This window comes from Styela clava, chromosome 14 (genome assembly GCF_964204865.1).
Source record: "Styela clava chromosome 14, kaStyClav1.hap1.2, whole genome shotgun sequence".
Classification (NCBI taxonomy): domain Eukaryota; kingdom Metazoa; phylum Chordata; class Ascidiacea; order Stolidobranchia; family Styelidae; genus Styela; species Styela clava.
The window spans coordinates 17,879,044-17,906,451 of NC_135263.1; the positions used below are offsets into that span (position 1 = coordinate 17,879,044).

The 27,408-nt window shown below is 35.5% G+C and overlaps 1 protein-coding gene and 2 long non-coding RNA genes across 4 annotated transcripts; 2 read left to right on the forward strand and 1 right to left on the reverse strand.

The window, feature by feature from the left end:
* Window positions 1–10,240: 10,240 nt before the first annotated feature.
* Window positions 10,241–12,904, reverse strand: LOC144432116 (uncharacterized). The gene is made up of 3 exons (XR_013480398.1): window positions 12,690–12,904; window positions 12,083–12,154; window positions 10,241–11,994 (listed from the first exon to the last, which is right to left on the reverse strand). It is a non-coding gene; the product is annotated as an uncharacterized LOC144432116 (long non-coding RNA).
* Window positions 12,905–16,789: 3,885 nt separating this feature from the next.
* Window positions 16,790–22,077, forward strand: LOC120341031 (uncharacterized). Its single transcript, XM_039409454.2, has 3 exons — window positions 16,790–19,370; window positions 20,239–20,405; window positions 20,939–22,077. Exons 1-3 carry the CDS (start codon window positions 16,931–16,933, stop codon window positions 21,818–21,820), a joined length of 3,489 nt encoding a protein of 1,162 aa, XP_039265388.2. The 5' UTR covers window positions 16,790–16,930; the 3' UTR covers window positions 21,821–22,077.
* Window positions 22,078–24,949: 2,872 nt separating this feature from the next.
* On the forward strand, window positions 24,950–27,134 carry LOC144431966 (uncharacterized). 2 transcript variants are annotated; one of them, XR_013480314.1, is made up of 3 exons: window positions 24,950–25,705; window positions 25,991–26,107; window positions 26,529–27,134. It is a non-coding gene; the product is annotated as an uncharacterized LOC144431966 (long non-coding RNA). The 2 variants fall into 2 exon arrangements; XR_013480313.1 differs by having other exon boundaries at window positions 25,991–27,134.
* The last annotated feature ends 274 nt before the right edge of the window (window positions 27,135–27,408 follow it).

The following is a 27,408-nucleotide window of genomic DNA, read 5'->3' on the forward strand; positions in this document are numbered from 1 at the left end:
CACGAGAAAAAAAATTGAATTATATTATCCATGATTTCTAATTTTACAAAAATTCAATTGAAATTTAGGTCTCGCTACAGTTCCCATACTATTTACAACTTTTCGCCACCGCGATAAAACCAACCTACAAACCAAGAACCGCGGTCTTTCGAATCCTATCGACAGTGGTTTCTGCAAAACTGACATGTCGGAAACGTTAACGAAGTATTCTAACAGCGATCGCGCAGCAAACCCACTTGTGGTCACGCTTGACTGCGAAGTTTCTGCTCGAGCGCTTAAGCGATAACAATTCTTTTTTCTCGGATCTCCGGTAAACACGTTATTATTTAAGTACAACCATGTTGCTATCATACAATATCGACCAGAACCATCTTTAAACTGTTCGAGAGACCCCGCCGTCGCAGCTTCCGATGGAAGTGCACCGATGTCAAAAATTTTCTGTTCCGTAATTTTTGTTTTGTTCTTGACTAGATGAAGTTCAATCGTTTGGTGTGGCGAATAGACTATATACCCGGGGTTTGTTAGCTCGTTGTGGGGTTGATGTACATATTCTCTTGGGAATTTTGTTTTCACCTTTTTTTCGGTAAACTAATATACGATTTGAAAAATAGAAAATTAAACGAATTTTGGTGTTCATACTTCAAGATCTGCATGAGCGTATTTTCTATTGCAGTTTTACTTAAAACAGTCTGGCCAAATAGGCCTGCGAATTTTGTTTGTACAATGAAGTACAAAACCATAAAAGACTATTAACAATATAGAATGTTTAAAATATATATGATTCGATTTTGATTGATATTAAACTTGCTGTAAAATCTCCATTATAGGCTTCATCTACGAAATCCTTCTGAAGTTTCATATACCAGAAATATACTTTATTACCAAAATTATCCATTAAAAGTACCGCACACATTGTCGATGATAACAAATGAGTTAAAATGAGACGAATGTATTTTCTTTGAATATAATTCGTAATGTAACAATGGCTGAAGTTGCATACTTCATTGGCATTCATGCCTAAAGGATATTGTTTTTCTCAACCTCCATGGCAGAAACCATACATATAAACATGACTGGCGATAACTGCTATGAGAAATCCTTTTGCGTATACAGTAGGGGTGGCCAACACGTCGATCGCGATCGACCGGTCGATCGCCACGTCTCGAGTAGTCGATCGCGTCGGAAGGTGAATTTAATAACATACCCCAAAAAAATTTCCTTAAACCAGTGTTGTGTGTTTTAAAACGGGAAGAATATAGTAGCCTACGCCCTACAGTAGGCCTACATGCGCAAAATACGATATACCAACTGTGGGCAAACCGCGGCTCGCCGGAGTTTTTATGCGGCTCTTCTCGCTAGCAATAAATATATATATTATTCAATTTACCTGTGATAAACTTTTGTATAACAGTTTTTTTTTAATTTATTAGGCGGTTGAAGAAGTTTTCATTAATGATTAAGACAATTAAGTCTTAGTATGAAAATCGTAGCGTGGAATTTAATTTAAATCAGTCAAACGACAAATCTTACATCCCAATGATCAAATGTTTCGTCACGCTAATAACCGAATTGCGTAAGTCATTTTTGGCGATTTTGAGTTTTTTATAAAATAGGTATTTATGTAATGCTGCGCACCTGTCGGTTAATTCAGATTTTATTTTAAGAATTCCGAAACCCATAAAAATGGAGATTTAGTATGACATGCACATTTGTGCAATTGTTTCGTCATAATGAATTATCAATGTTACCGCGGGACTATTGTGACGTCACAAAGGCAAAATAACCTCGGCGAAATATTTTCGAGTTTTTGCATCGCGGATTCTAGCTTAGCGCGTATTAATTTGAATCTATACTACAGTATAGGAAGACGTGCACTTGTGATATTCACTGTCCGAGTCCAATTCACCTTGGTTGGCTTTTATATTGGGTGCATTGCTGTTTTATTCTTTATATTTAATCTTAGTCCTATTTCGGTGGGTGTGCAGAACGTGTTATATTGATGAAATATATATTTTTAAACATAAAAAATAATGTAATTGAAACTGATTAGCTATTTTTGAGATTATACATTGCAGATACTGAGAATTACATTCGTTTTTGGAATGTTTAGTTTTCAGGACTGGTGCATATAGTAAAGTTGCAAAATTGCGTATGTCCCCAAGTCATAGACACATTTCTGCCTAAGTCACATTGCGCCATTATGACGTCACTTAACTGCGTCATACAAATTAAATTAAATCCGGCTACGATCAAAAGATTAAACCATGGTAAATTATTGACTCTCAATGGCATAACAATATCATTGGGAAGTTTTTTACGTTTTTTCTCAAAACTGCTAAAAATGACTTACGCAATTCGGTTATTAGCGTGACGGTTTGTTGTTGCGTTGGCGGTTTCAACTACTTCTGATATGGCCTCGCAACATATACTTTGCAATATTGGTAATATATGTTGGTGTAAAGTTCTATTCAGTTCACGGCATTCTAATATTATTAATTTCAAAAATTATGCGGCTCTCACATATTTTTGACTTGCTGCATGCGGCTCTTATACTAAAAATTTCTGCCCACCCCCACACATACAGTATTTGAGTCTGGGAAAGCCCGATAGAGCATATTATTACGTAACAAATGCAAGTTTCGCCACTGCCAAGGTTTAAAAATGAACTTGCCGAATATCGCGTGAATTGACTGACAAACGACCCTACAGTAATTTCTGGTTATTGTCTCCAAGAGTAGTATGACAAATTTTATTCGCAATGGTAACAGTGGCATCAGGAATGCTTTTTTCTAATTCCAAGCGAGCGTAGACTCGCGCTCGGAGGAAATTATAAATTAGACTCTGAAGTTTGAGCAGTCATGCAACATTTATGGATTGGGAATATTTATTTTTTCGCATTTAGGTAATAAATACATGGATACTTAGCAGGGTTTTTTGAGAAATTTTCAACACTTACGACCAGAAATTAGGCACGCCTTATATCTGAATTGTAGGATTTGAATAAATCCTAAATAAATAATGAAACATTTACTACGGGTACATTTAAATAATCAAATTACCAACTTAAATGGAACATGAAAAATACAAATTTTGTGTCGATTTCAGAGATTGCTCACAAAGCCGAGATTATCGGCAGCGGTGGAATTTTTTGTGGGCGTGTGTGCAGTTATCTGCATATTTAGTAGCACCCATTCGTTTTTGTGTATGAAGATTTTAGTCGATCGAGGCCGAGCACCCCTGAGTGAGCACCCCTGTTGTTATATTACGTAATAAATAAAAAATCACGACATACTGGAAGGAATATTTCACTTCATAAACATTAAATTACGATTATACAATTTTATTTTATAATACAGCATATGCATATTTCATTTAATCCGATATATATATATAGTAGGACTGACATCTAGTGCCTTACCACTTCAAAACAAACTACTTGAGCATGATTAGAATTTGCAATTGAATATAAACCTCTTTCCGATTGCGTAACAAGGGAGTAGCTCAACTATGGACACGAAAGCCAAATGACGACTACGATATAAAGAAGTAATTAGGAATTGTAAAAATAGGCAAAATTTCGGGAGAAATGTCGGACCCGGTGGATTAAAAGAAAAAACATTTATGAAAAAATTTAAGTATTGGTTGTTGAAAATAGGTTAGTCCAGTGTTTCTCAAACTTTTTTCTGTCAGCGCCCTCTTGGACGATTTTTCAACTAGCAAACGCCCCCCTGACAAAAAAAAGTCAAAGCAACTTTATTCTCCCTTTATTATTAGTATAATGTGAAGGTTGAGCCCAGTAAAATACCACCAGCTTGATAATATCTGGCTTCATTTCAATCAAAAACAGTCTTGAGTTTCGTCTGACACTGTGAGAATCTCTGTTGATATGTAAAAGTGCGGTCACTGCACTAAATACACGCTATACCAAGAATGAGCTGTCAATAGCAATAAAAAAATGTTTGACCCGATCTCACACTGGGGATATTTCAATCTGATTCTGCTACCAAAAAGATGGAACACTGAACATGAGTTTGAAAATAATGGTAGTGGTGCATTTCCGCTTCTGGAAATTCAGGGTTATCCAGCTAGAAAACTTAAACCAATAATATCTTACCTATCCCCATAAAAATCTCCTATATATATCATATCCGCCGATGGTCTAGGGCAGGCAACCTTTTTGGGCTCGCGTGCCGAAATCGGCTAAATTTAACGACACAATTCTTCCGCGTGCCAACCAAAATTAAAAACAATGCTTTGCTACTTTTAAAACAGAAATCACAACAATAAACGTTTCAAACATGTACAGACTCATTCACTATTCAGGAAAATATGAGTCTGACAAATAGCTTCGATTACTTTGCTTGTTTTATATCAGTGAGACTTCTGATGCTGCATAACCGCAGATAGAGATTTTACATTATGGGTTTATATTTTGTAACCTTCAAAGAAATACGCGAACTCCTGGTTTCATCTTTCGGCTACTCCTGTTACGAGACTTGATAAAATCCATAACTGAAAACGGAGGTTCACAATCATATGTTGATGAAAACATGGAGAGTAATGTAGTTGCAAAGTTTTTAACACACGAAATATTTTGACAATGGCATCCTGTAAATAGTTAGTTTTCTGCACTTCTCTCTTGTATTCCCATCTCTAATTCCTTGTATTTCTTCCGAAATCAATTTAAAAATGTAAGTTAACAAGTAACTCTAACCAACATAAGCAGGACAACTTCATGAATGAAGCAAAAACGAAGAAAAAGGGTGGCACAGACGAACTATATTACGTAAGAATACAGTCGAATGAATGCTGCGCACTACTGGAAGAGAGCTTACTCAGTTGTTGCGTCATGATATATTTTTATTTGTAGCCATATGTCATGAAAGGACAAAAAAGACTCCAAATAAATGACGTATTGATACAAACGATAATGAATAAACGAAGACTTAGTTTCATCAGATAATTCAGAGTCTTGAAACTTTTCATCTGTAGGAGAATGATATCGTTTCCGAGGCCTCGCTCGCGTGCCGAATAAATGATCTCGCGTGTGGGGCTGGGCATTTTAAATCGAATATTCGAATCGAATAGTGAATTATTCGAATCGGTTCAGAGCAAAATTTCGAATCGCCGCTATCTCGTTTTTTCCTTACCGCCATATGGGCGACGTGAATTCCTTAATTTTTTCTTATTGTAGCCATATTTTTTCAATGCAATTCTGACATGACTATTCATAAAACGTGTTTCTTATTGTGTGTGAACGCTCAGCAATCTGTCTGAGTGATGTATTCCACGTTTTCAGTAATTCATTCATTGAAAGGGCCAATTACAATAAAAAAAAAAATTGCATGCAATTCTATATCTCCCAAGTATTCGAGATTCGATTCGAAAAAATATTCGATTCGATTCTGAAATCATCAGGTATTCAAAAATGCCCAGCCCTACTCGCGTGCCAGGGTTGCCCACCCCTGGTCTAGGGCTTACTTAGACTGTCTGATTTATCGAGATTCAGTGTTGATGTAGTCTAGTATGCAAACACTGCAGGACTGTAGTACATCCGATAAAATGCAATATATATGAGAAGTATTAGTCAGTATTTAGTGGTGTTTTTATTTGTCTAAAAACACTCATGTTGTTTCGAATATGATTTTCTTCCTCCTGTTAAATACTGTTCTACAGAAGAAAGCTGCAATGTTCCACCCATTCCACTTAACGCAGACTACCATCGTTGCTGCTATCAGCGCTATACTTGTAAGAATGAAATGGATCGAAAAAGTCTTGAAGGAAAGCGTAACAGTGTATGAGAATCATAACAGTTGCAAACAGTTTAAATAGGCTACTCATATTGAAATACATGGCATGCTTCTGAACTTGATGCGGACGTGTCTGCTTGAAAAGACTAGAGAATTCTACCGCTGTATGTTTCGGTATTTGTATCGCGTAATATCGACAAGAGCAAAGCCCGTCCACCGGAATTAAAGAAGTCCACCGGAAATTGCGAGGTTTCGATCCTTTTATGAAACTGGTTGTGGATGATGGAACGGAGCGCAGAAAAGATTGGACCACTGGCATCTGTTGGAATGGTGGCCGTTCGTGGAAATTCGATATTGATGTTGGAAGCATTGGAACAGATATAATGATTTTAAATTGAACTAATCGAAAACGACAAAAGAACCCGATACCCCAATCCATGACTTGTGCATAGACTGCTATGGAACATCCAATCTATTTACCAAGCTTGTTTTTTTAGTAACAATTTTTTGTCATTGTGTTGTTTTTGCAATGAAATTGAACTTGGTCTACAGCATCACCGTTTTGCGTCAGGAAGTGTATTTTTGTTCCATGTTTTTGTAGGAAAAGCACTGTTGTGTTACACATACACGTCTCACATTTTAATTTAAAAGGTAGAAGTTTATTCAATTATTTACTTCAATTTGCTGTTTTTGTTAAATTGCTTTCAAAGTACTGCCCGATTGTAAATCGCGGGTTTCTGTGTTTGTTTTATCCTTTTTTGGTGGGCGGGCACGTACATTGTACGCTTTTTAACTTTTTTAAAGTTATGCCCGTCTCCCAGGTATCTCTGCGTTTTGTTTTGTGTGTTTACTTTTTGTGTTGTTTATGTCAGAGAACCAAAATAAATGATTGATTGATGAGAATGTGGATTTCGGAAGCAACTCAGAGGAAAATGAATTAGATATTGAAGTTGATTCAATAAATATTATTTATTAGTTTTTTCTCAAATATACGTTAGTGTCGAAAATACTGTTCCTAAAATAAATTGCCTTTGTTCCAAATACACAACCACATAATTTGAGAAAAGACCAATTGTAATAATTCTGTTCACTATGTTATGTACATACTGTATTCATTTAATTTTCTTGACTATTCCGTATAAATTTCTCAGTGAGAAATAACCGATTTATTTGTATGTTTTATGCTCACGATGTTAATTTGTGACTTAATTGCATAAAAATTGATGCATTTGATGCCTTCTATAAAATGAATGCAACTTTTCTTGCTGTGTCGTAAAGCTATGGTTATTGATTTTTGGGGAATTCCTCCATATCTAATTTTTGCATCGGGATTTTAACCGATTTCTTTGCGTTTTTGTGCTCAAGATGTTAATTTGCGACTTTATCGCAAAAAACTTGATGGATTCTATAAAAAGAATGCGACTTTTCATGCTGTGTCATAGTGAATCTATGGTCATTGATATTCGGGGAATCCCCTTATATCCATTTTTGCATCAGGCTTTTTGAATAATGTTTTAAAATGTGCAACTTTCGTTGGTGGGAACAAGCTGTAATGCTTTCAGTATGTTCATTTTCATAGAAAACTGAAGAATTTATTTAGTCACCAGAGGTGCGCTACGAAACTCATTTTCTAGGTGTTTTTCAGGGCCTCGCCTCACGGCCTAGGCCGCAAGACGAGGCCGTTTATCTTTCAGTTTCGTAGCGCACATAAGGTATCTAACTACCTGAAAATGATTTTAAAATGTTTCTTAGAAATTTAGTAACAAATATTGCCTTGTTCCCATTTCCAAAAGTTGCACGTTTTACGAAAAAGACGCTTTTACTACATTTGTCCTATAGTCTCTTCTTTTCCGGTATCATGGGCCAATGAACGCAGACTTCTGCATGACGTAACAATTAAATTGGTCAGCTGTGGGTGGATCCCCCGTGGTCGTATGAATATCAGATGTACTACTTCTCGCTTTTGTGTTGAGTTGAGTAGCCTTTCCATAGTCTTTTTCAGTTATTATTAGTTGAGTTATTCTAAGAAGGTGTTAAAAAAGTACAAGTAAGATATTAAACATAGCAATTTTAGTTGAGCACTAGCTCATAAGACGTTGTTAAATAGGTACGGTGCGGTAACTCCAATAAGGAAGGCTAACCTAGAATAATATATCACAAACAACGATATTTTCTGGCTTGCATGAAAGTTTTATGATTAATTCAATGTCTATTCTTGACTATTCAGTAGGCTTATATATACTACTATATAGGCCACGGCATATTTGAAAATATAAATTAATGGCTGTTTCTGTAATGCACGGTTGTGTGGAAGAGTGGAAAATAAACAATTTTACTGATGTCGGTTGGTCTAAATCTAAATTCATAGAGTCGACAAGAACCTGGGAAGCAATGATAAGTTATGCCAGAGTGGAAAGTAAAGTAGCATTAAAAGCGATTGAGAGGTGAGAAATCAAGTTGTAGACAGACAGTTGATGTTTTAAAATATAGTCCATAGGGCATTTCAGACTGTGATATACCGAAATTCAGTGCAAATATAGTCTAGTACCGGTATGCAAACACTACAGGACTGTATTACAACCAATGAGCATATATACGCTCATTGAGTAGTCTACATCAGATAAAATGCATATATATTTAAGGTATTAGTCAGTATTTAGTGGTATTTTTACACTCATGCTGTTCCAAATATGATTTTCTTCATTTTAGATACTGTACTACAAAAGAAAACGGCAATGTTCTACCAATCCAACCTCTAGCTAATCCCTGCTGCTATCAGTGCTATAAAATGGATCGAACAAGAAGTCTTGAAGCGTAAAGGTATATGAGAATCATAACAGTTGCAAACAGCTTAAATAGGCTATTCATAATGAAATACTATCGCACTTTTCTGCAATTGGAACTGCCCATCAAACTGATGTTGGAGACTTCATTGAGTTTTTCAATTCATCTTTTTCTCAACTATGAAGATTTTTGAGGTTAACGAATCATTACTTCATACAGTGAACAAACATTTCCCCAGCTTTATTCATCAATGATTCGTTAACCTCAAAAATCTTCATAGTTGAGAAAAAGATGAATTGAAAAACTCAATGAAGTCTCCAACATCAGTTTGATGGGCAGTTCCAATTGCAGAAAAGTGCGATAGTATTTCATTATGAATAGCCTATTTAAGCTGTTTGCAACTGGGTTCCATTACATTTGAACCCACGTACATTTGAACCCATGGCAATTGCACCTGCATACTATTGCACCTATGGAAATTTTTTTGTTGTACGGATAGTTGAACCCATACTAACCCTAACCCATGGGTTTCAGCACCCGCATATTGATTGAACCCGCGGATATAGACATGGGTTCAAATGTACGTGGGTTCAAATGTACGGTCACCGAAGAATGTAAATGATACCAATGACATTAAACAACATGATAGGCAACTCTGACGTCACTCCATAAGGCTACAGGCGAAAGATTGTATTTCATGATACGCTCCAATGCACATATTTCTCATCGCCTTTCGTGACCGTTTTCCGCTCGCTTTTGCTACTCGGCGTTTTCTTTACGTGTAGTACCTTCCTATTTGCGCCTGTAACGAAAGAAAATAATCCTTATATCTAAGAAGATTTGCTCACTTGGAAAACTGGAATCACAGACAAGCTGTGAAGAGTAATTCTGGACATCATAGACGTTTTTTTATCAGAGAAGATTACAAACGCGATAGCGTAAAGATTCGTGTGGAACATTTTGCAGATAATGACAAAGTTTAGAGTTAGTAATTTTAATGTTTGCGCTTAAACATTGAAATTTCATTTAAAGGGGGTGTCATACAAAACAGCAAAACTGTTTTTACTTCTTTTTACGGTGCTGTGGAACAATTCCATAACACAAAGTTTGCACCTATCGAACTTGCTTTAGTAGGTGAATTTATTAGACATATTACATATTCAGTTAATCGTAGGTAACATTTCTGGTACATAATGCCCCGTAGATAGGTTTGTGTCTAAATTTAGCTCATAGCTCACTAATTAATATTATCTTCGATGCAGGAGGTTGCAGGGCTGAATTCAACTTTCAGCCTTACCGATCACCTGGCGATGCTCATTTAGTTTGGCTCGAGCAAGTCCTCTTGAAAGACTTGTGTGAATGGGAACTACCTATATGTTTTGCCTTCCTCCGATTTTAGAAGACAAATTTATTCTGAGGGATTTCGCATATAATTCTCATTGATTGTTGGCTGTTTATAATTTCTATTAATTGTGAATTCTGATCATAACAAAGAGTTAAAAAATATTTTACGTAATTTACTAGCACCTTTTTCTTGTCAGTACTCCAAGCTGAGGTAATAAACAAGACAATACATTTATGTCATCTGGAAGCAAAATGTGCACACTAATTAAAAGTTTGACACATTGAGATAATACACCATGACAGGAAATAAAAGTTAAAGATATATATGACCATCACATGGTAATTAAAATTAAAAAAAAATAATAGCGGCTGTGGAGTAGGAAAAGTTCAAGACAAAGAAAAGAACAAAAGTTCATAGCTCATGAACTCTCAATTTTGCCCCCATTGCTTTGTGAAAGCCAATATATTCCAAGTGGCTGAATTGGTTTACCTTTATGATAGCAACGATTTTGTATTCAATATAGCGAGTTTTTTTTCAATTTATTTGAAGTGATATTATTTTCCAAAGCAATGCTTTAATCATCTAGATCAGTGGTGTCAAACTCATGGGTTTTCGAGAGCCGCATTGCATTTTGAAAATTGTAAAAAGGGCCGCAAACAGTTTTTTATAATGTATACTTGAAAGATAATTTCAGTTTGTGACATATATTGTGATGCAACTAAACAGTTGGATTAAGTTTTATTATTTTCTTCAATTTCAAATGCAATTACATATTAATATTTGCATTCCACTATTATTGCAAGTTACTGTATTTTTTACAAAAAATCATAAAATTCTATGTACAACCATCAAAATTATTTTCAAACAAGCTTTAGATAAGGAAAGAATATTACATACACTTAATCTAAATATATGGACCTAAAATTGACAAAAATACTACAGTATAAACTCATTGTTTTTTTTAATTACATTTGTCCTGACGTTTGGCATCTTTTATGTGTCACCAGCATACTAAGGCCAGGCTGAAATGATTTTATAGTACCAACTCTAACTAACGAGGCCACATGATCATGGGTTAATCTGGATCTTTGTGAATGTCTTATTAATTCCAGTAATGCAAAAAAGTTACTTTTATCATTTCATGTATAGATCAGTAAAAGAACAAATTACAGATTTTTTCGACAAGACATTTCGCACCACATTGCGTGGCATAGGATTGCTTGAATTATTATTGATATTGATTTTAGTAACTAAGTCGTTGTATAATTATATTAATATACAAACACCTGGAAATTTTCTGTTCGAAGTTGGTTTTCGAATTTGTCATATTGACTGCTGAGCCTATTGTGTTTTTTCATTGTATTGATGGAAATATGACAAATTAAACAATGTGCTTCAGAATTTTGTGAAAAGCAGTTTGTTACAACTCTCATTTTCTTCGAAAATGCCACCTTCTTCATGTACTTTGCGTTTAATTTAATCACTCACGTGTTTTATTCAAGTATTCTTTTGCAAGCTTGATGTGTATTCTTAATTGGGTCAGAATGTGGAAAAAAAAATTAATATTCCAAAACTACTTTCAGTAAATTGTTTTCTGTGTGAATAATCAATTTCACTTTAAAAGGTTTGAAAAATCTGTTACATTTAGATAAAAAAAAACTTCCAAAATACTATTATAATTATTGTTAAGCGTTCGAGGGCCGCACTGGAAGTTCTCTGGGGCCGCGAGTTTGAGATCCCTGGTCTAGATTGAAGTTGTCCAAAAAATATATGATAGTATTTTATCATGAATGATGATTATACCCCTTCCGGAATTTCTTCTATAGTACTACCAAAAGTTGATGAACCAAATATAACACAGGTGCAGTGAGTTACCCGTAATCCTCATTTTCCAAAGCTGTTTTAAGTATGTCTGGCGTGTTTTGTGCCTTTTTACAAATAAGACCGAGTATGCGCTTTAGTATTTAGTATTTTACGCTTTGGAATTTTTAGTTATTTTTCTCAAGCCCTGGAGGATGTGGAGGCCATACACAACTCTACCGGAGGGTCAAATGTCTTTGCATGCCTTCATAGGTTGTTTATCTATTGCAGAGTACTCCTTCTGCTATAGTTGTCCTGTGAATAAATAATAGGAAATTGAGATTAGACGAATAGTTGAAAGTTTTGCTTTATGTCGGCTTAATTTCTTGATTGATATACTTACTATTTCTGCTATTGCCTCTTGTGCTGCAGGAGTCTCACAATGCTTAGACAGGTTTGTCCACAACTTTCACATCTGAAGAAAGAGAGGAGATTTATTAATTTTCGTTAAGAATAAATAAAGCATTCTATATGATTTAGAATGGAAAAGCTGATAAATCCAATATCTCATGTTTTATGTAAAAAATATTTCACTGAATTTAGTATATAAATCAACTAATAAAAGGGTTTAATCAGAAAATTACAAGCATTCGTGGCTCCAAATACTTAAGAGATCAGACTATACAATATAGACCGGTATGAGTGAAATGTTAGGTGAACTTGTTAACACTTTGATTCAATACGCAAATAAAAGTGAATGCGCAACAGTATGTTACAATGAGCAGCAATCAACAATGAGTATATATCCTCACTGATTAAAAAAATCTAACTTGAGGTGCATGAACTATTTGAAACCGTAAGGGGTAAGTAAATATGTAATTTCGGCAAATGAGCAACTACGTACCGTACTGAATTAATAACTTCGTAGTATTTGACAAAGGCTGGCTTTCCCACATGTACTTAACAGTGCGATGCCCGGGTGTGATATACAACAATAGTATTAACCTTACCTTTTTTCGATTTCCTTTTACCTTAACTTTCCAAAATATCATTAAAATCGACAACAACTGTCAAAGAAGGCACGAACACCATTCGTGCTACGCCTTGAAAGCAGCACACATCCGCTCGTTTTCGTCTCGTCAAGTATGTGCATTGGAGCGTGCTATCGAATACGATCTTCGGACAAAAATGCCGGAGTTGCGCATCATGTTGTTAAATGTCATTGATGATACCAAGGCATGTCTTTTTAACACTGGCAAACATATGGATTATACTCTTCTACCCAACAATGATTCACTGAAGAAGCATGTGGGGCAAGAAGCAAGCAAGCTGATGGCAAATTACCAGGCAGGACTTCATCATCGTTGCCTAGAGGCCCTAGAACCAAGGCCAATTATTCTCCCACCTATCGGCCATAGATGTGTTCTTGATAAGAGTGTTTTGCGGGTTAAATTGATAGATCTACTTCCAGCCCCCCAAATCAGTTTTTGAGTTGGCATACTGCAAGTGTAAGAAAAATATTCAAAATAATTTATGCACGTGTGCCAAAAGCGACCTAAATTGCACAGATTTTTCTTTTAGTATTGACTTCAAAAACAACAGTACACTCATAGAGGAGAAGTCGATATCCGAGACAGTGGATTTCGGAAACAATTCAGAAGAAAGCAAATTGAAGTTGATTTAATAAATATCATTTTTTTTTGGACATCTGTTAGTGTCCTTAACCTGTTTGTAGAAATAATATTGCCTTTGTTCAAATGGGGCTCCCGAAGTATGCGAACCAAGATGCCGGACATCGGAATGTAATATGTGTACTAGGTTAGGGTTAGGCCATAATTTTAGGTATAAATACTACGGGAGGCTCTTGGCTAGTCTTCGAACTGATAATAGGACTAAAATAAGGAAAATTGGAAAAAATTATCTCCTAACCCTAACCTAGTACACATATTACGTTCCGATGTCCGCCATCTTGGTTCGCATACTTCGGGAGCACCGTTCAAATACATAACCACATGAACTAAATAAAGACAAATTGTAATATTTCTGTTCACTATGTTATGTAGGCCCTACAAATTGTACATTCATCTAATTTTCTTGACTTCTCCGGTAAATTTCTAAGTGAGAAATAACTGATTTATTTGTGTTCACGATGTTAATTTGTGACTTCATTGCTTAAAAATAAATACGTTTGATAGCTTCTATAAAATGAATGCAGTTTCTTATGCTGTTCTTGTTGTAAACTGCGTGTGGTTATTACATAAAACTTATTCGCTAATCTGAATCAGCGTTGTTGGTGTTCCTGCTTGAAGACCTTTCGAGGTCCCTCGCGACCCCTCTCACACAATTAAAGTATTTTTTTGTTGTTGGGTATATGTATGCCATATTTTTCGTAATCTACCTAATATATTATGATTGACTGAGGAAGTCTGATTTTGGTCAGGCAAACGTTACAGAAATACATTTGTGTTAGTGTGCTGCAGGGCTCTTGAATTGCATGGTTCTTATGCTGTGTTGTTGTAAACCTATGGTTATTGAATTTCCGGGAACCCCTTATATTCAATTTCGCATCAGGATTGTGGAACAAGTTCATTTTCATACAAAACTAAGATATTTATGTAGTTACCAGATGTGCGCTACGAAACTCATTTTGGGCGTTTTTCAAGGCCTCGATCGTCTCACGGCCCATATCCGTGGTAAGGATCTACAAGTGTTTAATAACTTAATTATACTTTTTAACAACGTCTTAGCATAACTAAACAGGGCTATGGAAAGGCTACCCAACTAAACGCAAGATCGAGCAGTAATAACTAAGATTCATCCGCCCGCTAACAGCAGATTCAATTCATTTGTTACGTCATGCAGAAGTCATTGTTCATTGCCGGAAATGTAGAGAATATAGGACAGATCGGAGCACATATTTCTTGTAGTAAAAGCGTCTTTCCGTAAAACGTGCAACTTTTGGAAAATTTTAGAATTATTTCCAGGTTGTTCTCTTATGTGCGCTACGAAACTCATTTTCTAGGCGCTTTTCATGTTCCGCCTCACGGTCTAAGCGCAGAACAGAGGGAAACATTTTTCTTTCAATATTTATTAGCGTCCGTGAATTTTTGAACAATTTGATGGGAAACAGTATACAGTGGTAGGGAATGATCACGAGTTTATATCAGTAATCTTCAACATCTTTAGATAATCCAAGTTATCCAACATGACGCACCCTAACCTGGTACACATACTGAGTTCAGGTTGTGCGTCATCTTGGTGCACATACTTCTGGAGCTCCAAAATTTCTTTGATTTTGCTTGTTGGTGTGCTCATATTGCGTCATCTTAGGTTATTTAAAGATGTTGAAGATTACTGATATAAACTCGTGATCATTCCCTACTACTGTATACTGTTTCCAATCAAATTGTTTAAAATTTCACAGACGCTAATAAATAATGAAAGAAAAATGTTCGCTCTCTTCTGCGCTGTTTCGCGCCTTTCTGCCCTCTTCGCGCTTTATTCAGTAAGTAGTAAGACCTGTATAATATACATACAGTCATAGCCTACGTTCAGCACTTACTGACCTACGGTATGCCTAAGGTACAGAATTACAATGCAGCAGTGTGACAGTTGTTAAGTTTAGATAGATAGATACCGGTAACGTTAGATTTTATTTAGCAATGCTATTGCTAGGCGTATTTTAGTAGTTGTTTACGATTCCGAGTTTGTTTATGATCATTGTTTTGTTTCCAGCTAACAGCTTCCGTACCGGTACCTACTGTACCGTACCAGTACCGGTCAAGCAGTAGGTTGAGAATGTTACATTGACTACGGTACCTACCGTACTTGGTTGGTTTGGTATCACAATTTTGTATAATTTTTCGTTAGCATTGTTTTCATTTGTTTCAGACCTTTATGAGTTATGGACCTGGTGACTAATTTTTTTTGTTATTTACAGAATAGAATATACCGTACCGGTACTAGCCTACAATCAGACAATGGTACATTTGTGCTTTGTGTGCAGTCGAAACGAGGCGCAGTTCTTAACGTACCACTTCATGGCAGCTCCTGCCACGAACGAACCGTGGCATCTCTTGCCATGGTTTTATTGCGCTATTGCAGTATTGAGTAATCAGTATTAACGGTATATTCACAAATTCATGTACCAGATTTTAAATGATCATACGGAATTATATCTATCCAAACCCTAACCCTAACCCCAGATCCATCAAAACTGTATCCATAAAAAAAACGTTCCAACTTACCCAATATTTGTCACCATGAGGGACAACCCTGTTTTTACGGTTTTGCTGCCGTGGTTATGGCAGCAAAATTTTACCTGCCATTGGTTTTCAATTTGCTGTCGCGGTAACGGCAGCTCGTCATTGGTTTGTGGCAGCTAAAAGTCAGTCGCCATAGGTTTGGCTATAGCGGCCATGGTATGGAAATACCGCCATGGTTTTGCAGCAGCTGCAGACGCCACAGAATACACAAAACTGCACTTCGTCAAAACTGCAAAACATGACACCTTCGAACATCATCTTAAATTTTACCTAATTTCCCTTTTGTTAATCCAGTACATCATGTGTGCGCTTATAATTACTGAATTAGTATTAAATAAAAATTTCAGGATATTTTGCTGTTTTAGTAGAATGGTTAAAACAGCTAAATCATATGGCAAAAAAAGGCAAACCACAGCCTCTTGCCTGGTTACCAGTTCATGTAGGCTATTCCAAAACATTATACTGTTATTTGCAATGGAAAAAGAGTATATTCCTTCATCTCAGCCAGGAAATCAACAAAAAGATTTGGTAAACACTGAAACATATAGACATAGATTCTGCCAGACCTAATAGTAATAATGAAAGTAGGAGTGATGTCACCTAAAGTCTGAAAGTTCAAATTATCAGATTATACAACCTTTTCCAATCGACCAACCACCTCCAAACCTAGTTCAGGTTCAGGAAGGATTAGGGAAACAAGAACGGTATTTCAAAATCTTAGCTTTATGTTGATTTTTTGTTATATTTATTTACCGTCCTTTTTCTGGCTTTGCTTCAAATTTAATAAATCTAGCATGTTTTGTTGTTCATAGTGGACAAGTTATTTTACTCGTGTTTTCTGGTTTGACAAGCAAAATAAATTCTCTCTCTTTGGCAGGCTAGTTGGAATGAATAGAAACACAATAATATCATGTCAGTGTATATGCGGAAATGTGTCCAATAACTATTGCAACATCATACAAATAATTTTTTGATGAGGACTTACCATGATGGAGTTGGCAGAGAATTTATGGTTGTATGAATACTTTGTGTATTCTTCATTACGAAGATTTGTAAACTGTCATTCTATTCTGGAAAATGATCTTCTTACAGCATCGGATTTATTGACAAAGATTACTAAAGAATATGAGATTGAAAAATATGATGATAAACGTGGTATTCATTTTATGTGGGGATTCGTTGCGACTGTTGTTGAAATTAAACATGAATCCACTGCAGACATTGTTAGATCCTTGCAGGACGGCCTTGCTTACTTGAATTCAGCATTGAAATGCAAATTCAGTTATTCTAAAGATGCTTCTAATAGATTTATGAAAGAATTGCGCAGGGTTAAAGCTGAGACTATAATTCAAATAATCAAAGTGCTTTTAAACAACAAGTCCGAATCAAGAATTGTGTTCAATCGATATCAAGAATCACTATCTGAATATCAGCAGGACAGCATTAAATGTGTTCTTCTTGGTCTTCATGATACAAATGGATTGCTTTGCTCATTCACAGAATATGTAAATATTGTAGCCGCAACTGTGCAAAAAATGCTTGACATTGTTCCAGATCCTTTTATAGTCAATGTTGCGAATACCTGCCATGAAAAACTTAATGTGATGTCAGAAGAATATCAAGGAATGATTGATATTTATGAATCAGATTCCAATGATGACCCAAATCAAGAATTATCCCATGTAGAGCAAAGTGAAAACCTTGATTTAATGCAAGATAAAAGCAATCAAGATACCATGCCTTCGGAAACTTTTTCTGCCAGTAATACGCATGATGTTGATAATTCCAAACCATTATGTGCACCGGAAAAAAAATCACAGCCAGAAAATCAGCAAGAAGATTTGATAAAGGAAGCTTCTGCCAGACCTATTAATAATAATGAAAGTAGGAGTGACGTCACCTCAGATCGCCCTAAAGTTCCAATTATACCATTTCCCAATCGACCAACTACCTCCAAACCTAATTCAGGTTCAGGAAGGATTAGGGGAGTAAGTATTTCAAAACATTCTCATAGTTGGACGGCATCTTCTGTTATAAGTTATTCTTCCACACATAAGCGTCAATTCAACCCAGTGCAGGACACTTATATCATTATGGGAATTCAAAAGTTTGGAACGAGCAAAAATAAATGGAAAAAAACTTTAGACTCATTCCCTTTTCCTGAATATAGAACCGCTAGTCATTTGAAAGATCGATGGAGGACAATGTTGAATAAAAAAGAGGTGACAATTGTGGATAACGAAGTTAAATTGTCCAACAAGTATATTACACTGTTTAAACACTTGGAATCCAAATTTGATTCGAACATTTTGAGTAATAAAAAAAAAAAAATAACTGATTTCTTGGATGATAAGAAATCAGATAAGTCACTTGAGTTGAATTATTCTCCTCCAGAAGTTATATCAGATGCAGAAAGCTCAACATCTATGAATCCATCTGATATGGAGTGTGTGAAAAACTGGTTAGAAACTGGTACGAGGGTAAAAAAGAAAGTTGTTAAAAAAGCTCCTGCATTGTTACAAACTGGGAAAAAGAATAGAGATCTCTTTACTCCAGAATCATCTAAACCTACCAGTTCTAAAACTTTGAAGAATCTAACGAAGTCTTCAGACATATATGTTCAAAATGAATCAAATGAGAATTCGAACACGGTGCCGCCGGTGGCTTTGGGGGAGAGTGAAATCCATACCTTGGAACAAAAGAAAAGGGATGTCGCTATAAAAAGCAAGAAATATGGAATTAACCCACAGACAAACCCAAACTCGTCAGAGGATTTCAAAAACACAAATAACAATGCAAGTATGAAAGAACAGAATGTGGAAAATAAACGTTTGAAAAAAATGTCTGATGAAGATAACGTTTCTTTCAACAAAGATATCCTGATTGATACAGAATCACAAAATATAGCGCAATCTGAGGGCCTTGATTCTGAGCCCATTCAAGATGATAGTATGCGGCGGCATGGTCTTGATAATAAAAATGATGATCCTGGAATAAAAACACCAGTAATATCAGACGTTGAAAAAAATGTATCTAATTCAAGGATTACAGACTCTGACATGGTAGAAGTTGAGGTTGTAGATGATATGGAAAATATTACATCAGCTAGTACATCTCAGTCGCAAAAAAAGAACTGCACTGTAAATGCCATAACTTCAACGAATATTGACATGAGCCAATCTTCTCAAACTTTAGGAACAACATCAGGAGAAGATTCGTCTGTGAAAGAATCAATACTAACAAGCACTGATCAATCCATAACAAATATTGGGAACAAGTTTATTACTGATACCACACAAGCACAAAAAAGTTTAACTCCGCCGTCTGTACTGGTTCAAGTTGATATCACTGGGAATATTGCAGATTCAGACGGAAGAAATGATGAAAATAGTTTCCCATCACTCGTGTCAACTGATGAAAATTCAGGTAATCCATTATTGAATTTAAAGCGGTTGCAAACTACTTGTTCGTGCGGCACCAAATTATCAAGGGAAAACTCACGACCCACTTACATGAAAAAAAAATTGCTGCTCTTAAAATTAAATAAGACTCAATTTTGTTATCGTTATTAATGTGTACTTTACCTATTTAAAATTGGTAAACCTGTACGCAAAGTTGAAAGGTCAACACTTCTTTCTCAACTCTGCCTGGCTTTTCTTCAAAATACTAAAAAAAAATTCGGGCCGCACTTAGCAAATTGCACCCTTTGGGAACCGCTGCTATAATATATTTATTTCACAGCGATCAAGACAGTGTTATTGAGTTCGGAGGGAATTGCAAAAAAACTGCTCTAATGTAGTTTAATTCAAAAAATGAATATAGCAATAGCACTGTTATATTTTTTTATATAATGTGTTTCATACTTGCTCATAACAAGTTTTTCGAATGCCTATTTCCTAATCTATAGAAAAATCATCGCACTAAGTGCACACACACACTACAGGTGCTAATGGAGTTCCACATCAGTAGATTCAATGAATCTCGTCCTATTCCATGTATTTTTTGTTTTAATTGCTCTCACAGGGTTGTGGAAATTTTGCTACCATGCTATGCCAAGGTATATTTAGTGTGATGGCAAGTAAAGATCACTCATCTTAAGTGGTTCAGGAATTACGCTGCGCATTTGTATTGTGTACAGACATGACTTTTCCTGCGTCACTACCTCTTGGTCAAAACTTGTGATTATTAATAAAGTAAAAATATTATTGTTTCTTGCACGAAATTATTTATTTTTTATTCCTATTCCACTCCGGTTATCAAGTTTTGATTAATCGTCATTCATTGTACAAATTAGTTTTAGGCACGGAAAAGGGACAAAGAGAAGCACTACGACCTCAATCACCTTCAGCATCAGAGTACATAACTGCAGAAGAAGATTCTGTCAAAAGCTCTGAAATATCTCGTGTTCCGATTGAGGAAAGCAGATATTCAAAAGAATTAAATGTTCTGAAATGTTTAGATGTAAGTAGTTCTATTATAAGTTTCGATAGTTAACTCATTCGCAGCATTTTAGTTAAATATTTAAATATATCATTAAGGATAGGATTGACATATTTATCCTGAGGGAAAGAAAAGCCGATAAGACGGCTTACCCATATGGCGAACCACGACCTCTCGTCCAGTTACCATTCCATGTCGGGTATGGGATTAGTTAGTCATCAGTTTCCAGAAGCATGGGCTTGATGGTGGAGAAGGCCGTAACCGACCAGCGGTTACGTAAACCACAGTACGGCAGCGAGGAGTTCAGCAATCCTCTCGCACATAACTATCCCTGTATAGGGTTCGATCGAACCCACGCAGATTAATCAGAGGTGCGGTGTTGAGCGCATTACTAACGCTTAGCATGATAAGCCACACTGTCGTGCCTTGAGCCACACAGCCAGCTCTTCTAGACTTGAACTGAAGCGCTGTATTGTGTATCCTCATCCAGACACATATAGAGCTTTTATTTTATTCCAATTTCTTTATCATTTAATAATTATCTATATAATTAGGATGCTGATATTCCCAACAATATTGAACAGTGGATGGAGAACAATTCAATACAAAATTTTGAGGATGAAGCAGTGAACTTGACACAAGATACAGAACCCTCAATTGAACAGGAGGAGTCTTCGACCAAAATGACTATTAAAAAAGAATTTATTGCTCCAGATAACACCGATTTGAATGACAGACCTCTAGAACCTCCACCAAGTGAGATTATACTAAAAAATCATTGTACTTTCGATAACACTCCTGTTCTAGTACTTCAGAAAGTAAAGTTAGAGTCAGGGGAATTGACCACAGATGTCTGCATCCTTGTAAATAACACTGATGAGGATAGTATGTTGGAATCTGGAAATAATGAGGGTCAGAATGATCCTATTTCTTCTGATGTTGCTGATCAAGATACTTCCTCCCATGTTGATAAGACAGTTTCACCAATTGAGGGAAAGGATAAAGCATCTGTTGAAAAAGTTGTTGGCATCGACCTGACAAATAGAATGGTTTCGACTTCCGAAGTCACTGCTGCTGAAGAAACTATTACTAAAACTAATAGTATCAAGAGTAGTCGAGATTTCCAATACAAAAGAAAGAGGAAAAGAAAAGTGATACTACATGACCAAGAAATTCCAATTAAATTATTAAAAGAAGATGAAATGCTTTTTCCAGCAGAAACTTTCAACAAAGATCCATCTGGAATCTTTTTAATGACTGGAAAAAGTAGACAAGGACGGAGAAGGGGATGGACTGAAGAAGAAGATGGAAATTTGTTAGATGGCGTAAATAAATATGGTGAAGGAAATTGGAAAAAGATACTTGATGAATTTGATTTCTATAACAGAACTGCTGTGAATCTAAAAGACCGGTACAGAGTATTGAAAATGCAATGACTATTCTTTTGTACCATTGATGTGTTGTCCAATAACTATTACCTTCGCAAATCACAGAGACATTGAAATATTTGTAACATGTTGTGTATTTTAAAATAAATGCTGTACCTCCCAATGCAGATGATTTTTGTATAGTGCATTTTTCGTTTGTTCACTAATGTTTTCACTACATTTTGTTAGTTTATTTTTACACATGATTACTCATTTTATTTTATATTTCATTCATTTTACAATTCCTGTTACTATATGTTTGCAGATGTTGGAATACCTTCTAATATATCTATAGCCTAATTGAAATTTTTTCTGAACGATGGAAGCATTTTAATGCTGCTGAGTACTCATCTGGATCTAGTTAGAAAACCTGAAATAATGGATAGAGATTTCAAATTGAAAATCCTACTTACATCTTGGTTCCCAAGCTTCATACTACGTGCATGTACAGTTATCTGTATGCAAGAAATTTGAACACTGAGACAACATATCAAAGCTGCTCTAAGCCACTATTGTCAAAATTGTCCCTGTTAAAAGCAAAATTTTTGTTGAGATAGGCACAATGACTTCGAAGCAAGCGAAAAAAATTGCCTCTACCCGACTGTATATACATCCATGAATCAATAACACAAATTGCATTTGGTCCTTTGCATTCAAGGAATTATGAGGAAACGAAATCATGAAGAGAGATGCACAAAATATTTGTCAAATTGATGAAGCTGATTGTGTATATGAGAAAGTATCGAACATCAGAAACTTCTGTCTAGGGAAATTCAAAGAGGTAAGTCAGTTTTTAACAACTGTATATAGTAGCTACCATGAAAATCATTTCCCCACATCACAACATATTCCACCTCTTAAAATGTAGAAATTGGATGTTTTTAGATAGACGATTCAATTATATAAATTGAGCTTGCATCTACTTGAATGTTTTGACTGAATCGATTTGTAGAAACAAGAACTGGGAAAAAGTTCGACTGATTTTGAATCATAAATTTGCATTCAAGGCAGAAAATTTATTTCAACTTGATGGGCAGTTAGGCATCACTGAGTCGTCTTGTTTTCTGACTATTTCTGTATTTGCTGGTAACTATAAAACAACCATTTTCCAGTAACTTGATAATGTTGTGCCATATGCTAGCTTTGTTTATTGTGAAAAGCGTAATAGATTTTAATCTACATTTTTCTTGTTTTCAGATTGGGCCCGACACAAATGTGAGAAGCTAGTCTACCGGATTAAAAATACAGACTGTTTGAATTACAGTTAGCGCTAGGTAATTATTGAATGAAAATCAAATGCATTGGATTTACATCACTCTATCTTGGAGATAGATGTGTTTGAAAGTGGAAATAAAGTGAAGAGATTCGATGAAAATTGTTATTCACATTTGTAAGCTGCCTAGTTCAAGACCTGAATTAAATATCATTTGTTTTTCCACATGACATAGACTGCTATTGTTGATGAAAAGTATAGCATTCGACGATGATGCTCACAAATCAATCTAATACATTTGGACATTGTGCAATCGAGTTGTTTGACTTTTATGGAATTTTTGAAAATTCTAGGTAAATGCCAATTGTGGTACAGAATACTGATGGGGGGTGGAGAAATATTTGAAATGAAGCACAAAAATCATTTACGCATGGAATGCTTAGAGCACAGCAGATGTCACATGCACCAGGTATTTCAATCCGAATGTGTACGTGTCAAACATGATGCAGTCATACTCTGGTTTAGGTTTCAAGGGGTAATTTCGTATATCTTCCATTCAACATGTAAAATTGAATATTCACTTAATGAAATATTAGTGAGGTTTGGCTAGCTTATGTTTCTTAATTTACAGATATAGACATAGTTTTTCATTATCAATTTGGTATAGAGTGACTTTGCAGGACTTTTCTCATTCTAAGGATGCTGAAGACACTATATATAATAAGTGTTTCATGCGTCAATGATTTATTTAGTATTGAACCCGTCTGATTATTTATGTAACTGTGTGGGGTGGTAACAGTCTCAGTGATCCTCCAAGGTTGCATCGTTACTCCCCAATCATAGCGAAAGCGTTCGTTTATCATTTTTATATGTATGCGTATATGTGTTCTATCTAGTTTTGGCAAATGAAATAAACACTCAGCACCAGTTCTCAAACTTTTTTGTACCCTTGCCCTCTTACAGCACTTAATAATATGCATCGCCCTGGAGGAAATAAAAAAAAAATGTTGAGTAATAAATAATTTTACAAACTTAATAAAAATTTAGACTAATCAAATATATATCAAGGTGTTGTTTGATGATACATACAACCGACCTTGGGGCCTTGACACGAGTTTTTTAATATTTGAAGAAATTTTGATCAGGTACAATATTGAATCGCCTCGTTCGCTGATGGAACTGGTCACTGATCTGTTTCACTGCTTTTATAGCAATTGGCATCATGGCTAAAAAGTCCCGACCGGGAATTCGAGGGAAAATGCTTCAACCGCAGCGTGGCTTTTGACGTTGCAGTATAATTTAGCAAGTTACTTCCCCGTGGATCAAAAGCAATTTCGTGCGATCTTTTGCAGGTATCAGATTCAGATAATTTATTACTATTATGCAAGAATCGACACAAATTGAAGCACGTAAAATTGACAAACGTGTATAATGACAAAGTAAACAAGAGAGCTACGCACAAATATATGGACACGTCAGACCAGAGCGAATCAGTCCTTACCGCTACCTTTGACGCTACCGGTACCCTCAAAAAAGTTCTGAATTTCCAGTAGCAAGAATTTTGCAGAATCAAAACGTACAGCCAGTCATGACACTGACTAAAATCCGTGTTCCCATGGATAAAAAATAATACAGCAAAATTTTAGACGAAATATCAAATTTCATAGAATTCACGCAAAATTTTGAAATAAATAAAAGTAATAGCCTTCTAGCGAAAAAATTAATCTTTAACCACTGAAAATTTCAAAGCAATTGGTCCAGTATTCGAAGAGAAAAGCGACTTTTTAAAAACGAAGAACAAGAACAACAACATAATATTGAAACGATCGTTATGTCCACTACGTGTCCAAAAATGCAATTATACACATATAGGCCGCGAGCCGAGGCCATTTATCTTTCAGTTTCGTAGCGCACATCGGGTAACTACCTGAAAATGATTTTAAAATGTTCCTTAGAAATTTAGTAACAAATATTGCCTTGTTCCCACTTCCAAAAGTTGCACGTTTTACAGAAAAGACGCTTTTACTACAATAAATATGTGTTACCATCTGTCCTATTTTCTCTGCTTTTCCGGTATCATGGGCCAATGAACGCAGACTTCTGCACGACGTAACAGTCAAGTTAGTCAGCTGTAGGTGGATCCCCAGTGGTCGGATGAATATCAGATGTACTCAACTGCTCGCTTTTGCGTTGAGTAGCCTTTCCATAGTTTTTTTCAGTTACCGGTAATATTAGTCCAGTTATTCCAAGGAAGTGTTGAAAAGTATAGGTAAGATATTAAACACTTGTATATCCTTGCCATAAATAGCAATTTTAGTTGAGCACTAGCTCATAAGACGTTGTTAAATAGGTACCGTGCGGTAACTCCAAGGAAGGGTAGACCTAGAATAATATGTCACAAACAACGATATTTTCTGGCTTGCATGAAATGTTTATGATTAATTTAATGACTCTTCTTGACTATTCAGCAGACTTATACTACTATATAGGCCACAGCATATTTGGAAATAGAAATGAATGGCTGTTTCTGTAATGCACGGTTGTGTGAAAGAGAAGAAATTAATCAATTTTACTAATGTCGGTTGGTCTAAATCTAAATTCATAGAGTCGACGAGAACCTGGGAAGCAATGATAAGTTATGCCGGAGTGGAAAGAAAGGTAGCATTGGAAATGATTGAGAGGTGAGAAATGAAGTTGTAGACAAACAGTTGATGTTTCAAAATATAGTCTATAGTCCATACTCATACTGTCATAGGACATTTCAGACTGTGATATATCAAAATTTAGTGTAGATATAGTCTAGTAATGGTATGCAAACACTGCTGGACTGTAGAACATGCAATGAGCATATATACGCTCATTTAGTACATCAGATAAAATGCATTATGTATTCAAGGTATTAGTTAGTATTTAGGGGTATTTTTAAAATCATGCTGCTCCAAATATTATTTTCTTCCTTATTTTAGATACTGTACTACAAAAGAAAACGGCAATGTTCCACCAATCCGACCTAACGCAGGCTCTGATCCCTGCTGCTATCAGTGCTATAAAATGGATTAAACAAGAAGTCTTGAAGCTTAAAGGTATATGAGAATCATAATAGTTGCAAACAGCTTAGATGGGCTATTCATATTGAAATACTTTAGCACTTTTCTGCAATTGGAACTGCCCATCAAATTCATGTTGGAGACTTCATTGAGATTTTCAATTCATTTTTTTCCCTCGACTATGAAGATCTTTCGAGGTTAACGAGGTATTAATAAATAAAGCTGAGGAATTTGAAGAGGATATGAAGAATGTAAATGATACCAGGGCACGTCTATTTAACACTGTCAAACATAAGGATTATACTCTTCACCCAATAATGATTCACTGAAGAAGCATGTGGCCCTCAAATCAGTTCTTGAGTTGGCAAACTGCAAAGAAAAATAGTCAAAATAATTTATGAAAGTGTGCCAAAATCAACTTAAATTGCACAGATTTTTGTTTTTGTATTGACTGCAGAAATCACAGTACACCTATAGAGGAAAAGTCGATTTTTGAGATAGTGGATTTCGAAAACAATTCAGAAGAAAGTGAATTAGATATTACAGTTGATTTAATAAGTATCATACATTTGTTTTTTTTTTCGGACATTTGTTAGTGTCTCAGTCCTGTTTCTAGAAATATTATTGCCTTTGTTCAAATACATAACCACATAAACTAAAAAAAGATTAATTGTAAATTGTAATATTTCTGTTCACTATGTTATGTACATATTGTACATTCATTTAATTTTCTTGACTTATGCGGTAAATTTCTAAGTGAGAAATAACTGATTTATTTGTGTTTTCGTGCTCACGATGTTAATTTGTGACTTCATTGCTTAAAAATAAATACGTTTGATACTTGATAGCTTCTATAAAATGGATGTAGCTTTTTATGCTGTTCTTGTTGTAAACTGCTTGTGGTTATTACATAAAATTTATTCTCAAATGTGAATCAGCGTTGTTGGTGTCGCTGCTTTCGAGGTCACTCCCGACTCCTGTCACACAATTAAAGTATTTTTTGTTGTTGGTTACGTGTATGCCATATTTTTCGTAATCTACCTAATAAATTATGATTGACTGAGGAAGTCCGATTTTGGTCAGGCAAAACATTACAGGAATACATTTGTGTTAGTGTGCTGTAGGGCTCTCGAATTGTATAGTTCTTATGTATGCGTTGTAAACTTATGGTTATTGAATTTCCGGGAACCTCTTATATTCAATTTCGCACCAGGATTGTGGAACAAGCTGTAATGCGTTCATTATGTTCGTTTTCACACAAAACTGAAGAATTTATTTAGTTACCAGATGTGCGCTACGAAACTCATTTTCTGGGCGTTTTCATGGTTTCGTCTCAC